Below are 21,012 nucleotides of genomic sequence, written 5' to 3' on the forward strand. Positions count from 1 at the left end.
TTGTATTTTCCTCTGCAAAACGTTTATATACGATCGTAAAACTTTGTTCATGAGTTAACCCGACGTAGAGCGCAGTTGATCCCATGGGGATCCAATTTTTTCTAACTACGTAATTACAAAAAAATTTTCGGCCAAATGCTAAAACCTCCTGTTAATTTGTACCTCTGTAGATGCTGAACAGCCTAGTTTAGTCACCTTTAACATGGGGATACCCCTGAGTAATAATTGAACCAATAAGCTGTTTTCGATAATATACCGGTATTATGGAATTTCAGGCTATTCATGGCGAAGGACAGCAAAGGATACCCTCAGGGAGAACACCAGAAAACAAAATAAGAAAGCGCTTCTGTATAATCGGATCATTTCTGTTAAAACCTTGCCGTACGTAAAGCATACATAAAGCATGCTACGAAATAATCGCGACTTTAATCGAGATAAGCCCTCATGGTCTGAATCTTAATGCTACAGTACAAGACGTACACGATAACAGTGGTGCTTACATTTTATTTATATTATGTCAAAACGCTTACAGAAACTGTACAATAATATCACAATATGATAAAGACTTTCTGAATCGGTAAAACCTTACGCAAGTGTGTCCAGTTTAATACGCCAACAGGACTATTGTTCAGGCAAGAGAGTTTGTGAATCGTGTTGGTCGTTCATCTTTGGTACGGCGCGTACGGGGTGTAGCACACGAAATTACTTTGTAAGATTTCTTTTTCGACTCAACAGAAAGTTGATAAACACAGAAGTCTTAGTCCGAGTTCAAACTGTGTATTCGGTTCCCTCGTCGGACACCAGGGAAACCCGTGACATTAAGAAAGGGTTACTACAGTTAACGCGGTGGCAGACCGCCACTGGCTCCCATCCACAACGGCAATAGTTCGGTTCTGCACATGCGCAGGAAGCCAATTGTGTCCTACATGTTCCGTCTGCTTCCAGCAACACTCTGGAGTGCGCTGCCAAGGACCGGGTGGTGACGGGCGGGAACATGTTACTCAGGCTCGGGGTCCGGCCCCCAAAAACCCTTCCGTGCCCCAGGGCGGTGTTGACCGGGTGGTGGGCAGTGTATGCGCCATCCTCCGTGCTCTCGGCACCGCACGTTGATGCCGCCTCGGTCCTGGCTGGCAGCGCCAGGCTGCTCCCAGATCCTAGACTGGAAAGCACGCTGCTGGCGCTGTTACTGCGAAATCCCGGCGGCGGAGGGAGTAAAGTCGGGCCCGCGTGCTGAGCATACATTGATGATCCCACCTCAACTGTTGATCAGAAAGAGGAAACAAAAGGAACGACCTAGTCTCAAAGTCATGTAAAATCTTTAACTCATCTGAGCGGTGTGACCAAGGGGAAACAGGGGGCACGGTGTTCCCCAGGGAGGTGCGCGACTCCCCTACCCCCACCCACCCCAAATTTTTGAAATGCACACAGCCTACGTATATTTACATAAATTTTATTATTTTTATTTCGGTCAAAAACATAAATTTAACTCCAGTTACGTCACTGATTTTAACCGCAGACCGGGCTTGAAATACAATAATGTTATGAACTCTTTATATATCAAATTACGCCTGTTTTTTCCCTTCGCTTAAACACCGAATTTACTATCCACTACAGAGGGCCTGTTTCAGGAACTCAAGTATATATTTTCTTAGTCCTCCCATTCCCGTCGTCTTGATGTTACGAAATTGCCCTTAAATTTTTATTTAATGAGCAACGTTTATTAAGTTCCCGTTTCAACTTCCTTTAGATTAGTTTCCAGCGCTTACAAGGGCTTCAGTTATACATGTAGTTTATTTAATCCATGAAACCCTGTTTAACTCCTGAAAATTATCCTTCCGCAGTTCAAGGCAGAAGTGATTATTTTCCCTCGAAATATGAAACCAAACTGACGCCCCCTACCCAAAACACGTTCAAGATTATTTCCAATAGGACTGGAAACTCTCCCAAAAGTTGTTTGACAAAACAAAGCAAACGGAGGAGCGAACTTCGCACCACATTATCCCCAAACCTCTGCAGATTACAACACCCCCCCCCCATGCGTAAGCGAGAGACGGACACTTTTATCAATCCTTTTATCACCTAATAATAAGCAACAAAAGCCACGCGCGTACGTGTTGTTTAGACACCTGCTGATACGATGTAGACAGGGACTGTTTTCTTGCTACTGTTCCGGGTTCGAGTTCTTGTATTGCACGGTTGTAACGATGCACCCAAACTCGCACAGATGAGCATCTGTCCGAATATCAACCTTGGTTAGACGTTTACGGCTCCGGGTCTTTTGACGAGATTTTATTTCATCCTGTTCCTGTTCTATCTCTGTTCAGTAATTCCATGAATATATTTGTTTTTGGTCTACTAACCTCTCCGTAGTTTCGATTCTTTCTCCATGCATTGCATGCAAGTTCAAACTGGAATAGAGACCGGGCAGTGCACCGAGTTCCAAATAACTTTCATCTTTTGTCGGTGCAAAATAGTGCAGTTTTAGTCAAGGATTTTAGAAGTGCAACACTTCCGGTGGCGTACGTAAATCTGTGCCGAATATTAGGGGGAGAGGGGAGATGGGTCAGCAGCCCATCCCTCACTCCAAAAAGTGTGCAGGGGATATATACCCCCCTCCCCTGGATTTACGTCCATGAATAGTTGTCTCTCAAAAAACCTATGATGTAGGTATCTTCCCCCGGAACCTTCGTTTGACTTCAAAAACTGCCTCCAGAAAGAGGCATAGATCCAATGCAGACGTCGCCATTCGATTTCAGCTTCTAGTCAGCACTCGTAAATTCGTTTTCCTTCTTTTGTTATGTGGCATGTTTTATTTTCGTTTTCTGCTAAAGAAACCTTCAAATGGTGTATTTCAAATATGTTGCCATTAACCGGGGGAGGGGTGTACAGTCTATATATACAGCTGGATAGGAGACTAGGAGTAGGAGCAAAGTGGGGGCACAGGTCAAACCAAAACTCGGTACAACGAACATAGTTACCCCCGAGTGTACAGTCACTTGGGTCAACAGAAGCCCAGAAATGTTCAGTACTCTGCGAAATCCCCTTACTTCTTAACTAAATTTATATACATATGACCTGTGCATTTTCATTTTGAGGACGACGCATATTTTCCTTCATCAAAGTCCTCACTGATTGTGCATGAAGTGTGCTAGGCTGAGCGAAGGTCCAGGCTTCGCCCTTTTCCCTACAACTCCTCAATCTTCGATTAACATGGTTTTGAAATCGTGCTTAAGAATTATGCAAAAGAGTGTAACCAATTCGACACAACTTGCTTATCACTTCCAAATGAGCCGAATTAGCTACTGATATGCAAACAAGCACGCGCGTCCACACGCCACGAGCAGACGAGAGAATATTTTTCCAGGGGGCCCTTCGCACCCTATTGTGACAAAGCCGCGTGCGTGCAGCGTTGGACACCTTCAGCCTATTTTTATTTTTAAGTACATGAATTGTTCGCGTGCAAATAAAAAGACTCGAAGTCTATCATTCATTCCAGTGCCCCGGTCTGCTGCAGGTGCGCCGAAGTTGTTGGCGTTGTTTATTCATTATGAGTTTCATTACTATAGTACACGTTACAGGCTTAAGATTGATTTTCAGTTCCGGGTTTGAGAATAAAGGCTTGCCAAACGATGTGGCATGCGTACTGCACAAGTGGAAAAGTTCACGGTTGTTTCTGCGACAGCATTTTCCAATAGTTTCGAGGACTCTCAATTCCTAACCTGACTGTAGTCCGAGGTTATGCAAAATAAAAGGTCAACTGACGATCGAGCACACCGTTGCGTTGGGTTTTAGTTTACATTTCACCTACGTGATGAGAGAGCTCGTTAGGTTAAGTAAGACAATTAATGATAGACATTCAACATGACCAAAAACTTACAGCGTCAAGGGGACTTCGCACCTGGGGCGCCATTGTTTGAATTCCCAGTCTAGTTGCACGTGTTTCCCAAGAAGTCTATCAGGGGTGTTTTTTCCCAAATCCATTTGATACCATCCCTGCGTTTTAACCCTACCAGTCCCAAATCCTTCGTTTTCAATGCGATTTTACATACACCCTCGGGGGTTGTGTTAATTTTGAGTTGGGTTTTGTCCAAAATAAAACCCTTTCGAGTAGGTTTTCTTCTCAACGTTTCCGGGAATGTATGAATGGTTTTTTACATCTCTTGAAAAGAGTTTGAGCCCGGCTTAGCTCTTTTGGGAAGATTTCCTGTTTTCCGTACTATGTATTTCCCTCTATTTGACAGCAGCCAACTGGTATCCCCTCCTACCTCCGTGCATGCAGGTGCGTGTGCGGACAGGACCAGGGAATCCCCTCGTGTAGAGCGCATTGTTGAGAACAAAAGTAATTCGGGGAGCATTAAAACAGTTCGGGGGGGTATTTAAATGCAGCTGCAAGGTACAATAAAGGAGACTCATAGCCAAGGCCAAAAACGCAGGCTTTGGAGAAAAAAAAACAACAGCTAACGCAGATCTCTTTTTCTTTTTCGACAAAGGGTACACACTGCGAGGCTGAGCTATAGTCCTATACAGGAGGGTGAAAGGGCTTCAAAATCGAAAAATATTCATCTTTATTTATGACGAGGTTTGTTGGAAAAGTGCGACACGAGGACAAATCTGCCTCCTGTCCTCCTCGTCGCCGTATCCCAGTATGATTCTAGGCTAATATCAGGTAAATTTGCCTAAAAGTGGACCACAGGATATAGAGACAACTATTTGGCCGCGATTTAGTCCAATCTCACAAAAAAATATCGTTTTCTCGTAGTAACGATTGGATGATGTGATGTGAAGACATTGACTAGCGACGTGGAATGGTGGCTTCAGTAAAGCTGCCCTCAGTTTCCTAACCCAACTTGATTCACGAGTAATATTGGTCTGACTATACGTCTTATCTAGCCGTGGGACTGCGTATATTGAAAAGACTCTGGAATGGCTTACCGTAACACGCTTTCAAGCGTTTGCAAGGAAACTTAGTGTCAATTAAGTACTCTGGGCAGCTCCACTCCTCCGTTTCTGGATATAAAGGTTCGATCGCGCGGTTACTCCTGTTAATTAACACAGTAAGGTACGTGCGCATTACACTCGGATGCAGGAATACTGCCCCGCTAGCGAGGGTACATTTTCACTGACCCGCGGGTCGTACTTCTGCCGTTCGAGTACTCAGGAATGTACACGTGTTAACACAAGTAGCTCGCTCGAACGCGCCCTAGACGTACGATATGAGTGTGAGCGTGTCCAAATTCTTTGCCAGACAGCATCAATCTAGTCGGCAGCTATCATGTAAGTACACGTGTTATTTCCATTTGTAGTCAAGACTCCGGACACGGATACCGTAACCGTCTAATTTTGCCATAGTTTCTGAACGTAGCGTGCAAAGACTCCCTGCATCTTATTAAAATCAACAAATGCGATGGCATCTCGATTTACGACCTAAACTTCGTCGAGAGTTTATTTTTAGGTCTCTGACACTGTCGTGCAATTTGCTAGTTCAGAGATTGTGACTCGCCAATCTTGGCAAGTTCTTATCTATTTCGGATTTTGTTGGATTTGGATGGATCGGATCCGATTTTTCACTTGGAGCCAATGGATCAGTTCAACCTTTTCTAATCTGACCCGACGCACATCTTCGTTCCCCTCTGGTTGGCAGTGCGGATGCAGAAGCCAGTTTTATGGGGGGGGAATAAATTTTGTTTGGGGACCAAAATCAGGATTTTTTTTTAATTTAAGGCCTTTACATGTGTCCATATAAACCTAGAAATGAAACCTTTCACTTCCTTTTCAAAAATAGCATTTCTGCGTAAAATGAAACCGTTTAGACGCTGTCTAAATTACCCTTTGTCGGATTTCCTGTCAGCGCCATCCATGTTAACAATCCGTGGAATAAAAAAAACAGTTGCTCATGACGTAAACAGAATTTCCGCTTAAACCAGGTATGCTAAAAATAAATCACCTTTAACACGAAACCTTTCCTGGAATGTTGGACTGCGCAAGAACTTTTGCACCGAGGAGTGAAGTTAAATGTTGCATTTCACCGACCGAACTTTACATGAAAAACTGATTGCTCCGTTCTGTCTCTAACCATTGAGGGTCCAATTCATGCTGGAGTTCGACTCGAACCCGCGATCTCGTGCTCGCAAGTTTCGACCTCAGTAGTCATATTTTTCCTTTATCGGGTGGCCTAAATAATGCATATAGAGACTACCACCGAAGTTATCAAGAGAAGAGTTTTCCTTCCAAATTTCTGTTGAGCCGTAACATCTGCATTAAACTAGCCTGCAGAGTCATTGCATATGCGTAGAGGTTTTACCGGTTTCCAAGGATGAAAACGTAAGGCTGTGTAGTTCAGATTAGTGTCGTTTGGAACGATACACGCTGTGTAAAAATGGAAAATTTTCTGAACTTACTCTTGGGCTGAAAACTTTAGCAGAAATTAATAAAATATTCTCACGGATTGTCCGTGTTTTGTGGGTACACTTAATAGTTAGATTTATTTCGGACTATCACGTCTACTATAAATAAGGACATATTAAATTTTGCTGATTTCCAGAAACATGTATTAACAAGGTGATGACCAAATCATTATTTGAACTTGTTAGCAAACAAGAAATGACACTTTTGATCACTGAGTGGACTGTTCACATGCTTGGGATTTTTCATACCTTGACTGCTGTCCCTAGAGCGCCACATCCTGCCGCTACCTGCCACGCCCGTCTCCTCATCCTTCTTCGCAGCACATTCGCACCTCAACGTGAGACAGCAGCAAACAAGTAACGCAGCCGCGACCAAGAGAACGATACCGACCGGGACGCCGATGACAATCCACAGATAGAAATTCTGGTCGTTGTTCGTTTGCTCATCCGGGGGGTTCATGCTGTCGTCGGTGGAGCCCGGGGCCGGACTCGTGCGTATCAGTGCTGCCTCACTCTGTGCCGTGGCAGAGGTTTCAGGAGGGCCCACTGAACTGGGAAAGGCTGTCGCCTCATCACCAACGAAATCGCTCTGGGGGGTCGGATATTCGGGTGGCCTCACCGGGCGGCTTGGAGTGGGCTTTGCCAAAGCTGTCGTTGTCGGTTGGCCTGTGCCAGCCACAGCTGCTTTGGCCGTGATTCTCTCCGATGGAAGAGCCGAGAGAGGGGTGGTCCGGCGAGGCCAACTCTCCTCGCAGACCGCGTCCGCGTCCCGACGGCAGGGAGTCACAATGGCCAGCGGCGGGTCGCAGTGTTTGGTGCATTCCCGGCACCTCCCGGTCGTGACGTCCAGGAACCAGTCGGAGGCGCAGGTCGAGGGGCCCGCCCGTGGCGTGGGCATCGACGGCGAGCAAACGATGTCTGCGTCCGGCAGACACTCCCGCGTCCTGACCGTGTCGATCGGGCAGAACTGGGTACACTCCTCGCACGACTCGGTCGCTCGGTTGTAGAAGCTGTCGGCTGAACAAGGTTTGATGGCATAGGATGCCGTGCTTTGAGTAAGAATGAGACAAATGGAGGCCAGCCAAGACCAAATTTCGGAAGTCATCGTCCCTAGAAGATAATATTGAAAGAGGTACTTGAACCCATGGCTAAGTTAGACCAGAAAAAAGTACAAGCGAGTAGTTACACACTTTTCAATGAAGACACAAAGAAACAGGAAGTTTCCGGAGGGAAATGACGGACCTGTTATTCAAAGTTTTCATCGTCCAAGTTCACCCTCCGATCCGGACCAAAAAGTTACTGGACATTCCCAGACGCGGTTCCAGAGCCATTTTTGTTTTCTTTTTTTTTTGGCGGGAGGGGGCGACCCTTCGCAGGTGACGCCACCTTTTAGCTTTCGCTATTGCCTTTTCATTTTGCTTTCTTTTTTTTTGGGGGGGGCAAAGGCCAGTCCTTTTAGACAACTCAAACTTTCCCAGGATTTCTGTCCATGACCCTATCCACGACAATGTCACGACCGATAATTGACAAAAACTAGAACAGTCAGTCCTGACAGCAAGAGCGGTGACCATTAGCGGCAACCGTATAACAGGATCTGGCCTCGTCGTACAGACAGAATTCTGAGTTGTTTTAAGACTTCAGACATTTTTATCCTGACACTGAAGGGTACCCTGAATACGATGGCTCACGAAGTTCACAGCCCTGTGTTTTCCCTTTCGACCGATCTTCTATCTCCCCTCCCAAACTCTCTCTCAGATAATCGCATGGTGTATTCCCAGCTCTTAACTTGCGCATGTCGTTTTTGCAGTTTGTATTTTCCCTGTTGGTTTGGTTCCCCACATAGCTCGCGATTTTTTGTGGTCTTTTGTGTTCGCTTGAGTGTCGTGGGCTTTTTATCTTGGCAGCGCGACTCTTGCTGTAGTGTCAACATGCACAATGTCACTTTGCCCTTGCCCACTGCGCCTGTCCTGTGAAGCATGCAGATAACGCACTGTGTGGTTATTTAAATCTCCTGCCGGCATTGTCTACGACTTTTTGCACGAAAACACATCAGAAAATAACGTGTTTCCTACAAAGACTATCCTCTAAAACCAAAGTAAGGCCTATCTCAGGCCTCGTAAGATCTGTGGGGTGTACTTACCTTGATTTTACGGGTGCAGAAAGGAACAAGTCGTGCCGTTCACAAGCATTGCCGGGGAAACCCACGCTTCGTCTGGCCGCATGACGGCTACTTGCTTTAAATAAAAGCTGACAGGATCAGAATCCAGGGGGCGCTGTGTTGTTGCGGATTGACAAAGAAATTGACCCAATTTTGCCAACGACTGGAGGTGTTATTTGAATGTCTTTAATGTCATACTTTCAATGGCATATTTTGAGGCCCAATTACTCCAGGGTTTGAAGGGCCTCGGCCATGAACAGGCCGGGGAGTGGAATTAAACATCTGAGTTATTTTAAGAACGAACTGCGGTCTCTATTATGTTGGAAACACATTGTTATCATTTTTGCAATATTGCGACGGCTCTCAGTCTAGGTCACTTTTGGGTGTAGCTAGTCAATTCTGTGGCCATGTCCTAATTACTTCGTCGCGGCTTAAAATACCACACAGCTCTGAGAAAACGTGGTAGCAGTCTCATCTATAGACTCGTGTGTAATTTCTAAGGAATTCGGACACGGCTTTTGTGTGGAAATTTTACCCAATTGTCAAATTCGGTCCTGATTCTCCTGGTAGTATGATCTTGACGCTTAACTAAGTTCCTGCCATGCCTTGCGAGAAATAGAACGCAGCCCATTGGATCGAGACGAGGCTGTCCATGCACGTGCATTCAGTGGGCGCAGTATACCCAGTAGTACTTGGCACATCAGTAGTCTGGACACTCTACCAACCGTCAGCTTTTTGGGGTTAATGGCACTTATAATCTTTGCTATGGGAAGACGCCATGTTTGTTGATGTTTGATGCCCACTACTATAAAGGTCACGTGACGGTCACGTCTATTCTTCTCTCCCTAAGGGCTGACTTCGTTTTACAGAACCTTCGGGTTTTTTTAAGAACCTTCGTTCACGCTGTAGGCATAATGTTAGGGCGTTTAATTTCTTTAATTTGAATAGCTATCTCTTACATCCAAGCAAAAACCAAATGCTTTTACCCACTTGTATCATTTATCGGGTAAAATTTCATTCTTAACTGATGATAGTTTCCCAACTTTTTTGTCTTCTGAATTGGAAGCTACTTCTTTTTTAAGTTCAATGTTTTTGAAAATTGATACAATTTTAGACTAAACAAAGCTGTAGACACAAGATAATCTTGCTGGGGTTTCCAAAATCTTATCTGGTTCTTTGTTTAGTTTGAAAACCCCTTTACCAAGCCAATAAATGCTAGAACAAAGAGACTGCACTTGTTTGGGCCGACAGAATGTACTATAAATTGCTCGATGTCCCTCGGCCTTTGGGGAAACCGCGTAATTATTGTAAATTGGAAGGTCAAAATCAAGCGAAGCGGGACTGAAAATGAAGCCAAAATTTAGGAAACATCTGTCCTCCAGCCATATCGAAACCTACTTTGCTGAGGCTTACACCGGGCTTTATGCTTTACAAAAGCATTTTTCAGGCTTACACACGCACGCTACATCCCTGAGTTTCCGGGTAGGCCTACGCTCGTTTCTTATTGTTCGAATTCATTTCATTTTTGTTTTAGTTTCACAGACTATACCAATTATGAGAGACGGTGAATGATGGTCGATTAGCCTTGTCAATGGGTTAAAGTATTCCGAGGAAACGACAGACTAGTATCGATTCTGCGGAAGTGTATATGAACAATATGAATGAATGCTGGTACTATTTACTTTTTTATTTTTCTTCCACAACATAGCAAAAAAACAAAACAAAACGAAAAACATTTAACAAATAACACGGATTTGGTCCTCCAAGCTTCGAATAGAAATGAAAGGTAAACATTACATTTGGTCTCCTGTAATTATACAAAGGAAAATAATTATAACATAAAAAATAAAATTAGGACATTATTCCTGTTACAAAATATATTACAACTACATTTTATGAAATAAGCTGACAGTTAGATGTTAATGTTACGAGTGCTTGACTGTAAGGATTACATGTATACTGTTACAACAATTAATAGTTTGTGATTATAAAAGAAAGAAGAGCGAAAACTATCCTCTCAGAGTAATAGAAAGGAAGATATCCAAACTCTTTTGCCTTAAAATAAGTATGAGGAAACTTCTAGAGAAAGTTGTTGATGATTATTTGACCTGCAATAGCAGTCTCGATATTACAAAAGAGATCCTAAGACTTACCATCACAATTAGGCTTTTTCTGGTGCAGCTGGTTTGTCCTAGGGTTTTCATAAACGCCTGTGCAGCAAAAAGTGGGGGAAATTGTCGGGATTTCTTCTCCGTCGAGACTCATAAAAGCAGTTTCAGTTCTGAGCACTTAGCAAAGCGGGAAATAACCGGGACATTTGAGAGTTTGGCTTGATTAAACAAGGCAAAGGTCATCTGAATCGACTGGTCCGGGAACCTGACTGTAAGATATCGTTTTTCACTGTTCGTATCGTCGTGTGAATGGCTATTGGGCAAACATCAGTAAACTAGTTGGCAAATTCAAGTACCTTGCGAAAATAAGCTGAATATAAGAATTATAAACCTGATGTATTCTCACTTCTAAAAATTATTTACAAATAAAAAGGTAGTCATATAACACAGTATCATGTACTTTTTTTTACAAAGTAGTCCTAAATACGGGAAGATAAATTCAGAATTGGGCTCAATTTAATCTGTGAAAGCTTCAAATGCCGCTTTTCCACTCCCCGAAAACGCATCTTACGAACGCTCACTGAGATTACAAAGGCTGAGTGCGGCTTCGTGCGCTTCAGTGTGTTTTCTCTTCTCGTTATCGCTCAAAGCCCGTCTCTTTTTGTCTCTTTCCCCTGGCACTTTTCCTCAACTGATTTTCTTTTTCCCGTTCTCTTTTCTCATTTTTAGTCCCTGCCGTTTGTCCGCACAAGAAAGTTTCTAAAATCGTTTGTAATCTGTTTGCTACCGTCACTCATTTAGAAATTATGGTTTAATGTACCCTGCTTGTCGGTGCTATTGAAATTAAAAGTATGTTTTTAAGAGGAAACTGATCTAACCTCTAACCTCTACAAATACAGGCGATTCACAATAGGGCGCCTCCAAGGGTTTGCAATGTGTTGGCCAATCACGATGCGCGAAATCTGTCGACCTAATGCGCGTTTGGAAAGGGCTGACAGATTTCACGTGTTGTGACTGGCCAGCGCGTTGCAAATTCTTGGAGGTGCACTATTGTGAATCGCCCCTAGGGGGGCCTATTATACTTAATATATTGTCAGACAGATGTTAGGTATACTTCGATTGAATATTTCGCGTTAAATTCTATTAATAGACTTTTCTTTATTGTTATAAGTAGCTCTTTATTATTTTACAAAGACGCCTGTACCGGCTGTTATTCCTACCGTCTTAGTCTTTAAAGTGGTCTGAAGATGGAGAGGGAAAAAGTACACGTTGCTGAACTGTGGGGCATTACTTATCCGTCATGACATATTACACACTGCTTTGTGGGTTTTGATAATTTCCGGTTGAAATTGAGTAATGAAACTGCTCACCAAAGTCATATTGATTGGCATCAAAATCTAACAATGTTCAGCTGTTCTTCCTGTTTTTCTTCTTTTTCATTCGTCAACTAATTCTCATGGTTGGGCATTTATACACCTGCTGCACTGTGGTTCTGATTATTGATACTGTAAGAGTTCTCCTATATCACCACAATGCAGTTTTTCCTTCCCAAGCCATCAGTTATAACGGTTATATCTTCGAATAATATACACACCAATTTTGAACATTGGACACAACGTTCTCGCAAAATGTACTTTTTCCCTGGGCGGGACAGCAAAACATGTTTATTTTTCTCATTGATGTGGTCAATGCAAGCAGGCCAACACGCGTGAGCACGTGAAGTACGCTGAAAAAGACCATTACGACAAAAACAAAGTTGAATCGAATTGGAATTTCGCAGAGGCATTGCAATCAACGGGTTCGCGTGCATACTTTGTTTTATGTAAAAAAAGGTTGGGCATACGGACAGCTGAGCTTTTCTGCAACCCAACTGTGAGATGGTCCCACAACCAGTCTCAAAAAACAATTTACAGAACTGTATATAAGATAATGTTTTCAATTACTGTTTTGTTCTATTCATCACTCGGCTCTGTTGCTATGAAGTGAGTCAGATTTGACACGCTCCTCGACATCAGCTGCGTTTTTGCGACCGTAGTTATCGGGGTTGCTCGGCCGTTGTTCACCTCCATTTCCCGGTGGCGAGTCAGGATACTCATTGCTGCGAGGCACGTTGTTCGGCTCCACAGCCGGCTCAGAGCGAGTACCGTCTTTCGGCAGTTCGTTAGACTGGATCCCGGTAACGACGCCGGCCGTGCCAGCGATCTTTGGACGGCAGTCCTCGTCACCTGGGCAGGGCTTTGTCGACGTGGGCCTGGCCGACACGGTTGGGCGTGAGGATTTGCCGCCTTGTCTCTTCCGCGTCTTTCTCCGCCTCCTCCGCTCTGATTTGTCTCTCCTCCGACTCGAGGTGGGCTTCCCTCGTCCCTTCTCGGGTCGTTTGGTATCTGGACGTCGGCAGACGGCGTCCGCCTCTCGCCGACAGGGCTTCGTCATCACCGAAGGGCGAGGGCAGAATTTCGTGCACTCCTGGCACAGCCCGGTCTGGCGGTTGTAGAAAGCGTCGGCAGAGCACGACCTGGTCGATCGCCTGTTGACGCTACCGACGCGTCCTTCGCCAGGTTCCGGCTCGCCGCAGACCGTGTCGGCGTTGTGCCGGCACGGGCTGATCTCAACTAACGGTCCCGGGCAGGGCTCGGTACAGGCCAAGCACTGACCGGTCGTGGAGTCTAAGAAGCTTCCCGTCGGGCACCGGAGCTCTGGCCTCTCAACTCCAAACCCCGTGACCGACCGTGGGCCACCGGTCAGGGACAGGCACAGGCAGGTAACGACCGCTCGCAGAAATAGTGATATTTGCATTGTCTGAAAGGCAATGACAGGGCACTTAAATGATCACAACGAAGGAACTGACAAGAATCAAAACCCACAGAAGATGCAACTTTGGAAGGCGAGGGGTCTGTCATGGATTCGCGCGGTGACCGATTATTTAAAGGGCACATGTACGTGCTAACACGACGAGTTTGTATGACAAACCTGTTGTTTCTTCAGCTCCCATTTCACTGTTAATGAAAGGGAATAGCCTTTAAGATTTTAGTGTATTGAAAGTACACCATTTTAAGCTTTTCAATATATCTTGTGCATCTCCTCTTTCAGTGAGTTGTTCTTTGGAAATTCCTTGAATTTTGATATTCTGGTTCTGTTTCGACTCCTTTCTGCCCAGCCAATACTTGCTTGCGTCTAGGAGATACTGAGCAAATTGTTTTAGACTCTGAACCGCATGCCCTCGGTTATTAGACCAAACACATCTGTGCAGGCTGGCAGGTCATCTGATCATGGAAAGAAGTTTTCTTTCCCACTTAGGGTCGTCGCCATAAACAAGTATGAAGAAATAAAAAAAAAACGAGGTAAAACTTTGTATATTACTCAGAGTATAGATTAAGCCTGGTTGGTGTAAAGTTTTGTCCATACCGCACACTCGATAAATAAGCCTGTTCGGTGTTTCAAACGGGCAAGGTCGTTCGACAACAAAGAGTCAGCGTATGGCTGCGCTAATTGGGTGGATCTCGCACGCGCGTTTCTGTTCCCGAATGACCTCGGATGCACTCCTTTTTGTGCATGCGCTCTTGGAATATCGAACTGCGCAATGCCATAAGATTTTTGTGCGAATTTGCCACACGAAAACTAGACACGACTTTGACTGTGCCCAAAACTTTCCACGGCAGGTTGAATACAAAAAAGGAGAACTGTCTCATCTTCACATCTCTTCACGTGGCTCCTCCCCCACCCTAGCTTTCCCCGCTTAGGACATAGGACTTATACTTCTAAAACACAACAGACGTTCACGCCTACCTCATCAGTTTGCAGTCTCAAGTCAACCAGAGCATTCAGCGGCAATCGTGCCTACGTCGGCCGTGCCATTTCAGTGTCGAGCAGCATGACGGATTTTCCGGTGCTTCAAGCTTCCTCCTTATATACAGCAAAATCGAAACTCAAAAAACCACAAAAGACGTTTCTTCTGGAAAAATCCTTGGGCCTAACTCGTAAAACCATTGACGGATTTTGTGGTTCGTTTTTCACAATAAAGAGACACCTTGGACAGCCAATCCTTCTTATACAGAAATGGGAAACTTCCGCTGTGACGGGCTTGCCCTGCCAGGTCAACGCACGTGCCAATGCTTTAAGCAAACTTTGAAACTTAGCCACCAATCAACCTCGGGCTTGCCTGTGACGACACAATTTCCTCTAGCCTTGCGGTTCCATACAGCTTTCAAAACTGATCGAACTACCGTTTGTTCCACAAAGACTAATTTGCATATGGATCGATTAAACATTATTTCAGTGTTTCATATCCTGTTTTGTAAAGATAAGCTTTGTAAAGATAAGCTTCAGTTTCACACAGTTTCGATTGGAATGGTTCCCCCTTCCCCACACAACAAGAGAGATCGTGAAATGCTCGTTTCTGATTTCCGCCCCGGCAAGCCAGATTCTCTAAAACGAGACGAGGCCGGTTCAGGAGGAGAAGAGGAACTGATTTATGGGGACCAAGTAAGCAATACCACGATGAATGCAAAAGTAAGAACAATCTTTGCGCACATCCATTTTATCTAGGAAATCAGCGACAAAGTGTCAGACATGTGCACCAGTACTCTGGGTGCTTGGTTTTGAGCATCCAAGAAAGGGAAAATATTTTGTGTGGAGGAGACTGTTGTGTGCCCCATCTATCCGCTGGTCAGGCCTTTGAAGCAGAATATTCAAGTTCCTGTGTCATTATAATCGGGTTTCTTGTTGTACTTTAAAATATTTTAGGTATCCATGCTGATAAGATGGATATTTTTTTAGATGCTCTTATTTAAAACCAGTCTTTTTTTCCTACTTCATTGCTACGGTAGTCTTGGACATCTGGATAGCAGTTTTTAACTCTTTGTATTTCCAAGAGAGCCCCTGTGTAACTTTTATTCTTTTCGAGTTAAGCCTATTGCAAAGTGCACTATTGTAAGACTGCAACACGCGAGAGCAATCCGCCGTGGAAAAAGTCAATCGTGCCCGTTTTTGAGGTCAGTTTTTATGGTGCTTTCTGCCCCCACAAGGCCGTTTCATAACACCAGCCAAGATAACTGAACTATTTACCTAACAGCCCTCGCAAACGACTTTCCGCTCATCAGATGGCTCTCGGGTGTGGTAAGCTTTAAATATTTTTTAAGTATTCTTCACGTCTCCTAGTTCCGGCGAGTGATTTGTTAGAAACGGCAAAAAGGGGTATATTGTGCATTTGGTTTCGACTCCAGAATACCAAACTGAGTCGTGCTTGGACAAACCCGTGATAAACTTTTGAGCTATCCGCACCTCCGTCGTTGTACAATGTAGCCAACACCTGTAACAATGGAGAGCAGTTTTTATGACAAATTCCCTCTGGTTTATGTATTTGTTGGCACTAAGCCAGGTGGTATAAGACACTGGTGGGATACGTTATCAAAGTTGGAAAGGTTTGTGCACAACCTCTCGCGAAAACACACGAGGTTTGTTGGCATTGATACTATTAGAATGCACCTTAACTTAAACTTATACCTCGCAACACGATCAATACTGCTATTTCCTTTCCTTCCAGAAGGATGTAAAAAAATACCCAAACTGGCCTTACACCTCAAAGAGGTCACAAAATGTTATGCCGAAAAAATATCTCCTGAGGTTTTTGCCCTTGAAATCTCCCCCCCCCCGGAAATTTGGCACTGGATCCGCCCTTGACTTCAACCTGGGGTCCACATTACGGTCGGAACAATGACGTCATACAGTTAAGCATACTAGTCATTAGCCAAACTACGAAAACTGAGGCAGAATGTTTCGCGCAAACTTCACTCTATAACATCTGTCACGTCAGTGCCTAGCACGCGCGCCCCCAAATCGCTGGGTGAAAATCTCATTGTCCCTCGTATTTGGTCGTTTGTTGCAACTCTGGTGGCGTACATGGTCAATAACGTCTTGGACGAAATCTTTTGATTAAATGGTTCCCTTCTTGGGGATAAATTTAATCGGTTATTGATAGCCAGTGCATGGTATGACCATGTTCATGGACTCGATTCAATATGGTCGACTAGATTGTCCCAACCCTGTCTGTTTCAGGCGACGCGTCGCTCAAACTTGCCCATATCACCCACTACTTTGTGGGTAGCGGTTGGTCCTGATAACGCCCTCTTGCGGCATGGCAGCGGATTCCTGAACCAAATAAATGGCAATCAGTCCCAGCACATAGGATGGCGCCAACATAACGCATCTTTCCAACAGAATTAAATGTTTAAAATTTTGTAAACTTCCTGACAAGTTGGAAGATAGTCATGTTTCGTCTGTGAACTTAACAGTCAAATCCGTCGGTGCGGCTCTCGTAAAAGTAATGTAATTGGCCGTGTTCTGACTTCAAGGGCACTGCTCATCAAAGCTTGCCAAACCCATCAGGTTTTCGGGTACGGCACTTTTCCCCAGTACGTGAATGGCCAGTTACATTTATTGTACATATACTGATCCAAGACACCCAGGGCTGTCGCTCTGGTCTTTGACATAGTATATGGCACATCTCCCCGAAATTAGTGCACTGGTTGGCTTGCAACTTTTGTGACACACCAAACTGGAATGCAAACTCCCGCACCAGTTGAGCGTGTCTCTCTTTGTCATTTCGGAAAGGGTGTGCCTCCATCCAATTTGTATGGTTGTCCCCGACGACCGAAATCCGCTACTTTAAGGCTGTGCGTCTTCGGCCTGTGCATATATAGTCTGTGCTATATATGCCTACTTTCTCACGGTCACCTGTTCACCATGCACCTCTTTGACAAATTCCTTCCCAAGTTTCTGCAGCGAAATCAATAGCCATCTGATCGATTTGCTGTCATCAGACTCCCACTTCTTGTACATTGTGTTCAGCACCTCTTCTCGGACTATAAACTGCTCCTAACACGACCAATGATGTCCTAACCTCATCGGCAGGGTACTGAGACATATTCTCCCATTCAGGGCGATATTTGTCCTCCTCTTTCTCTCCCACGACCAAGCTCACGAATGGTCGTGGCCTCGAGTTGAGCCCAAATCCACTCATCCCCGGAAATCGTTGCGTGGGCTGAATCGCCCCTGGCCAACATCTCCTCCGCGGGATGCCCCCTCAGGCTTCCTGCCTGCGCTTGTCGTCTTCACCCTATTTCTTTCCGGATCTCTACTGGATTTCTGAGCAATATTTGTCAATAAATGCCAACTCCCTCACTACGTCCTTAGGGGCACTTCAATTAAGAGGTCACCTATGAGTGGTATGATTAGTTGTGTTGTCACTTTTCTTCGCTACACCTAAAGTTTGAATTCTTTCAACCGGCTACCTCCTCCGCAGACACAACGTTCGACGAGGTAGCCAATTAACTTCTAGAATACTTAGGACTTCCAGGCTTTAGCTTTAGCATTGTACATGTCTCAAACTCTTCAGTACTACTCTCAGATGCTCTGTCGTCTGTGTCTATCTCACGGGAAGTGTGTCAAAATAGCCAGCCCACTCCTTGACAAGTCAGATGTCAGTGTTTGGTTGACAGGGATATCTCTTTCTCAGTGAGTTACTTACATTCCAACAAAATATGAAGTAACCAATGAGTCAAACTATCCAGCGATTGATAACAGTTGACACTTAACAATTGTTGACTGCTCTGACGGGAGATATGACGTTCTCAATAACCTAGGGTAGAGTGCAAACTCCATCATCCTTTTGAAGTCTTGTGATGTATCGGATTCGTCTGATGGCTTCACCCATTCTCTGAAACAAGATTGATGTTGGTTCGCACGTCAGAAAGTTCGCTTCTGGCATATGGTGATAGTGAGGTAAAATGATGGCTTTGATGGTTTAGGGTAGTCCTTTTTTGTCTTTTTTTGGGGGGGAAAGCGTTGAAAGCCGTCGTGGCGTATCCCCTCGGGTAGAGCTCGAGTAGGCGGGTTCAATCGCGCTTGGGCTTCTTCTGAGCTGTGGCTATCCGGTTGGTAATGAGCCAGTTCGGTATTTCAAACAGCCAAGGTATTTCGGGAACAAAGTGCGCGCGTGGGTCAAAGTATTGTTGCGCTGATAGGACAGACCATTAAGATCATAGTGAAGCTAGATGTGTCAGGCCAAGTTTGCCCAAGAACAGGGCGACATGATGTACTATTACGCTGCCATGTAAGGCGCACGCGCTTACGAGATCACGAAAGAGATGAAGTTGTTCGTGGGACAAACGCTCCCTGTGTCACCTCTAGTTCAACCTTGTTCCCATGGGTATGTTCTTTCCGCGCCATGTTGGTTCCCATCATGCCTTAATTGCGAGATCTAACCCCTGGTATTGTATTGGGGATATTTACATTATAGTGGCGCGTTAACTGCCGGTTCCACAGTAGACCTTTTCACTAATAAAATGAGAAAATGATCACCAAAGTCACACCCTCTACATTTTCAACGGCCCGTTTACACTTCTTGCCGCCAAGGCCATTGTGCGCATGGCTACATAATTACGAATTTTTTTGTGAAAGGTCTGTTCCCAATTCCATGTAGCTCTATGTGCAGTGGGCGTGGTTTGAACTGAAGATACGTCATACTTACGAACCAGATACGCTCGACGGTTTGGAGACAACACGTTACGTCATCGTCGCCTGACATATGTGGACATTCTGTAACCTGTAGCAGGTCAGAACTTGTCATCCCAAATTGAGGAATGTTATTCTCTCTAAACAATGGTGATGGACCATACAATCGTGATCCACTTCTTCCTGACACTCGCGGATCGATCACCCCAGCAGCCACCGCAAAAACTTGTCAGTGCGACCCTTCGCTGTCTCTGTAGCACTGTCTTCATAGCACACAATAAACAAGAATTAATCAGGGCCAATTTCTTAGAGCTGCTTAAACATAAAATTTGCTTAAGCGGGAAAAAAACTTTGCTTAATAAACAAAGGTTACCAGCTCACACTCTATCTAATTGTCATGCTAACCCACCCCCCCCGAAAAAAAACCAGCTAAATACAATCCCAAAACAATATACATGTACATCACGTGGAGTTTTGGCTGGTTACCTGATTTATCGAGTAAGGTTTTCTCACGCTTAAGCAAATTTTGTGCTTAAGCAGCTCTATGAAATTGGCCCTATAAAATTGGCTTTAAAAACATTGTCAAAATTATAATACAAGTTCCTGAAACAATGCACACGAGGTTTAATTCTGCCCCATTCTCGTGCCACACTGACCTGCCGTCTGTTACTACCTACTGATATGTATGCATGTACTATAATGCATTTTCAACCATATTGTCCTTTATACCATCATAGGAACGATTTCTCAGAACTCCAACAATTTGCGGTATACAGTGCGAAAAAAAATGGGTTAACCCTTTGGCCTGATACATTTTCCAAAGGGGGGAGGAGTATTTTAGAGGGGAGTAGGTATTGCGTGCATGATCATAATATAGCAGTGTTTTGTGCACAAAAATATGGGAATGGATATGGACCCCCCCCCCGTTTCAGGCACTGCCAGGGCGATATACTAAGACTGACACCCCTCTCAATAGTTAGGTGGGGAAGAAAATGGGAAAATCACGGGAGTTCGATCAGGTGATGCGTGGCAGTTAGTAGAACGATCAAATGCCGTGATTTCTGAGATATTCTTGGCACAAGGTCCCACGTTGTTAAGCGTAGTACTCGTGGCACTCCTGTGCTTAAATAATATAATAAATGATATAATAATAATAAAAAATAAAGAAAGTAATAATTATTGCCACTTATGATGCGCACAGTATCTGGAAAGTACATGCGCAGGTCTGGGAAAGTTAAAGAGGGAAAGCAAGATTGAAAAGATGCGTTTTTAGATGGAATTTGAAGCGTGAAAGACAATTTTCGTCCCTCAGCTCGTCCGGCAAGGAATTCCAGAGACGCGGTGCAAAGTTGGAAAAAGCCTGGTCTCCGTAGGTTGCCAGACGCGTCTTGGGAACCGACAGAAGGTGAGAAGACAACGATGACCTCAGACCAGGCCTCAGGTTGCGGTACTGCAACATGTCCTGGATGTAAGATGGGGCCAGACCATGGATGAACCTTTGAATGTCAGCAGAAGAATTTTGAATTGAATTCTGTAATTAACCGGAAGCCAATGAAGGTCACGCAAGACAGGTGGTTATGTAGTGTGATGCTTTTGTTCTGGTGAGCAAACGAGCACGTACGTCGAAATATATTCTCAATTTCCTGAATTAATTCGCACGAAACGAATGGAGTCACACACAATCTGGAATGCAGGAAATTAACAAGTGAAGAACGCCGGCAAAATTCAAAGAACCGGTTGCTACATGGTATTTTTAAAAACCGAAGAAGAGCCTATAGCCCTGGCAGAATGACCTCATACTAAATGAGAATAATATTCTCATTTATCA

At 44.5% G+C, this 21,012-nt stretch overlaps 2 protein-coding genes across 3 annotated transcripts; both read right to left on the reverse strand.

Annotated features, from left to right (window-relative positions):
* LOC110975117 (uncharacterized) lies at positions 1–8,653 on the reverse strand. 2 transcript variants are annotated; one of them, XM_022227266.2, is made up of 3 exons: positions 8,545–8,653; positions 6,654–7,514; positions 1–1,259 (listed from the first exon to the last, which is right to left on the reverse strand). In XM_022227266.2, the coding sequence occupies exons 2-3, from the start codon at positions 7,507–7,509 to the stop codon at positions 769–771; spliced, it is 1,347 nt and encodes a 448-aa protein (XP_022082958.2). In that variant the 5' UTR covers positions 7,510–7,514; positions 8,545–8,653; the 3' UTR covers positions 1–768. The 2 variants fall into 2 exon arrangements, with proteins under 2 accessions (XP_022082958.2, XP_086986910.1); XM_087130784.1 differs by having other exon boundaries at positions 6,654–7,421; positions 8,545–8,631.
* A 1,571-nt stretch (positions 8,654–10,224) lies between these two features.
* On the reverse strand, positions 10,225–14,736 carry LOC110975109 (uncharacterized). The gene is made up of 2 exons (XM_022227257.2): positions 14,460–14,736; positions 10,225–13,472 (listed from the first exon to the last, which is right to left on the reverse strand). Exon 2 carries the CDS (start codon positions 13,467–13,469, stop codon positions 12,633–12,635), a length of 837 nt encoding a protein of 278 aa, XP_022082949.2. The 5' UTR covers positions 13,470–13,472; positions 14,460–14,736; the 3' UTR covers positions 10,225–12,632.
* Between the last annotated feature and the right edge of the window lie 6,276 nt (positions 14,737–21,012).

The sequence above is a fragment of the Acanthaster planci genome, linkage group LG20 (genome assembly GCF_054643075.1).
Source record: "Acanthaster planci isolate LZ-2023a linkage group LG20, COTS_SCS, whole genome shotgun sequence".
Classification (NCBI taxonomy): Eukaryota; Metazoa; Echinodermata; class Asteroidea; order Valvatida; family Acanthasteridae; genus Acanthaster; species Acanthaster planci.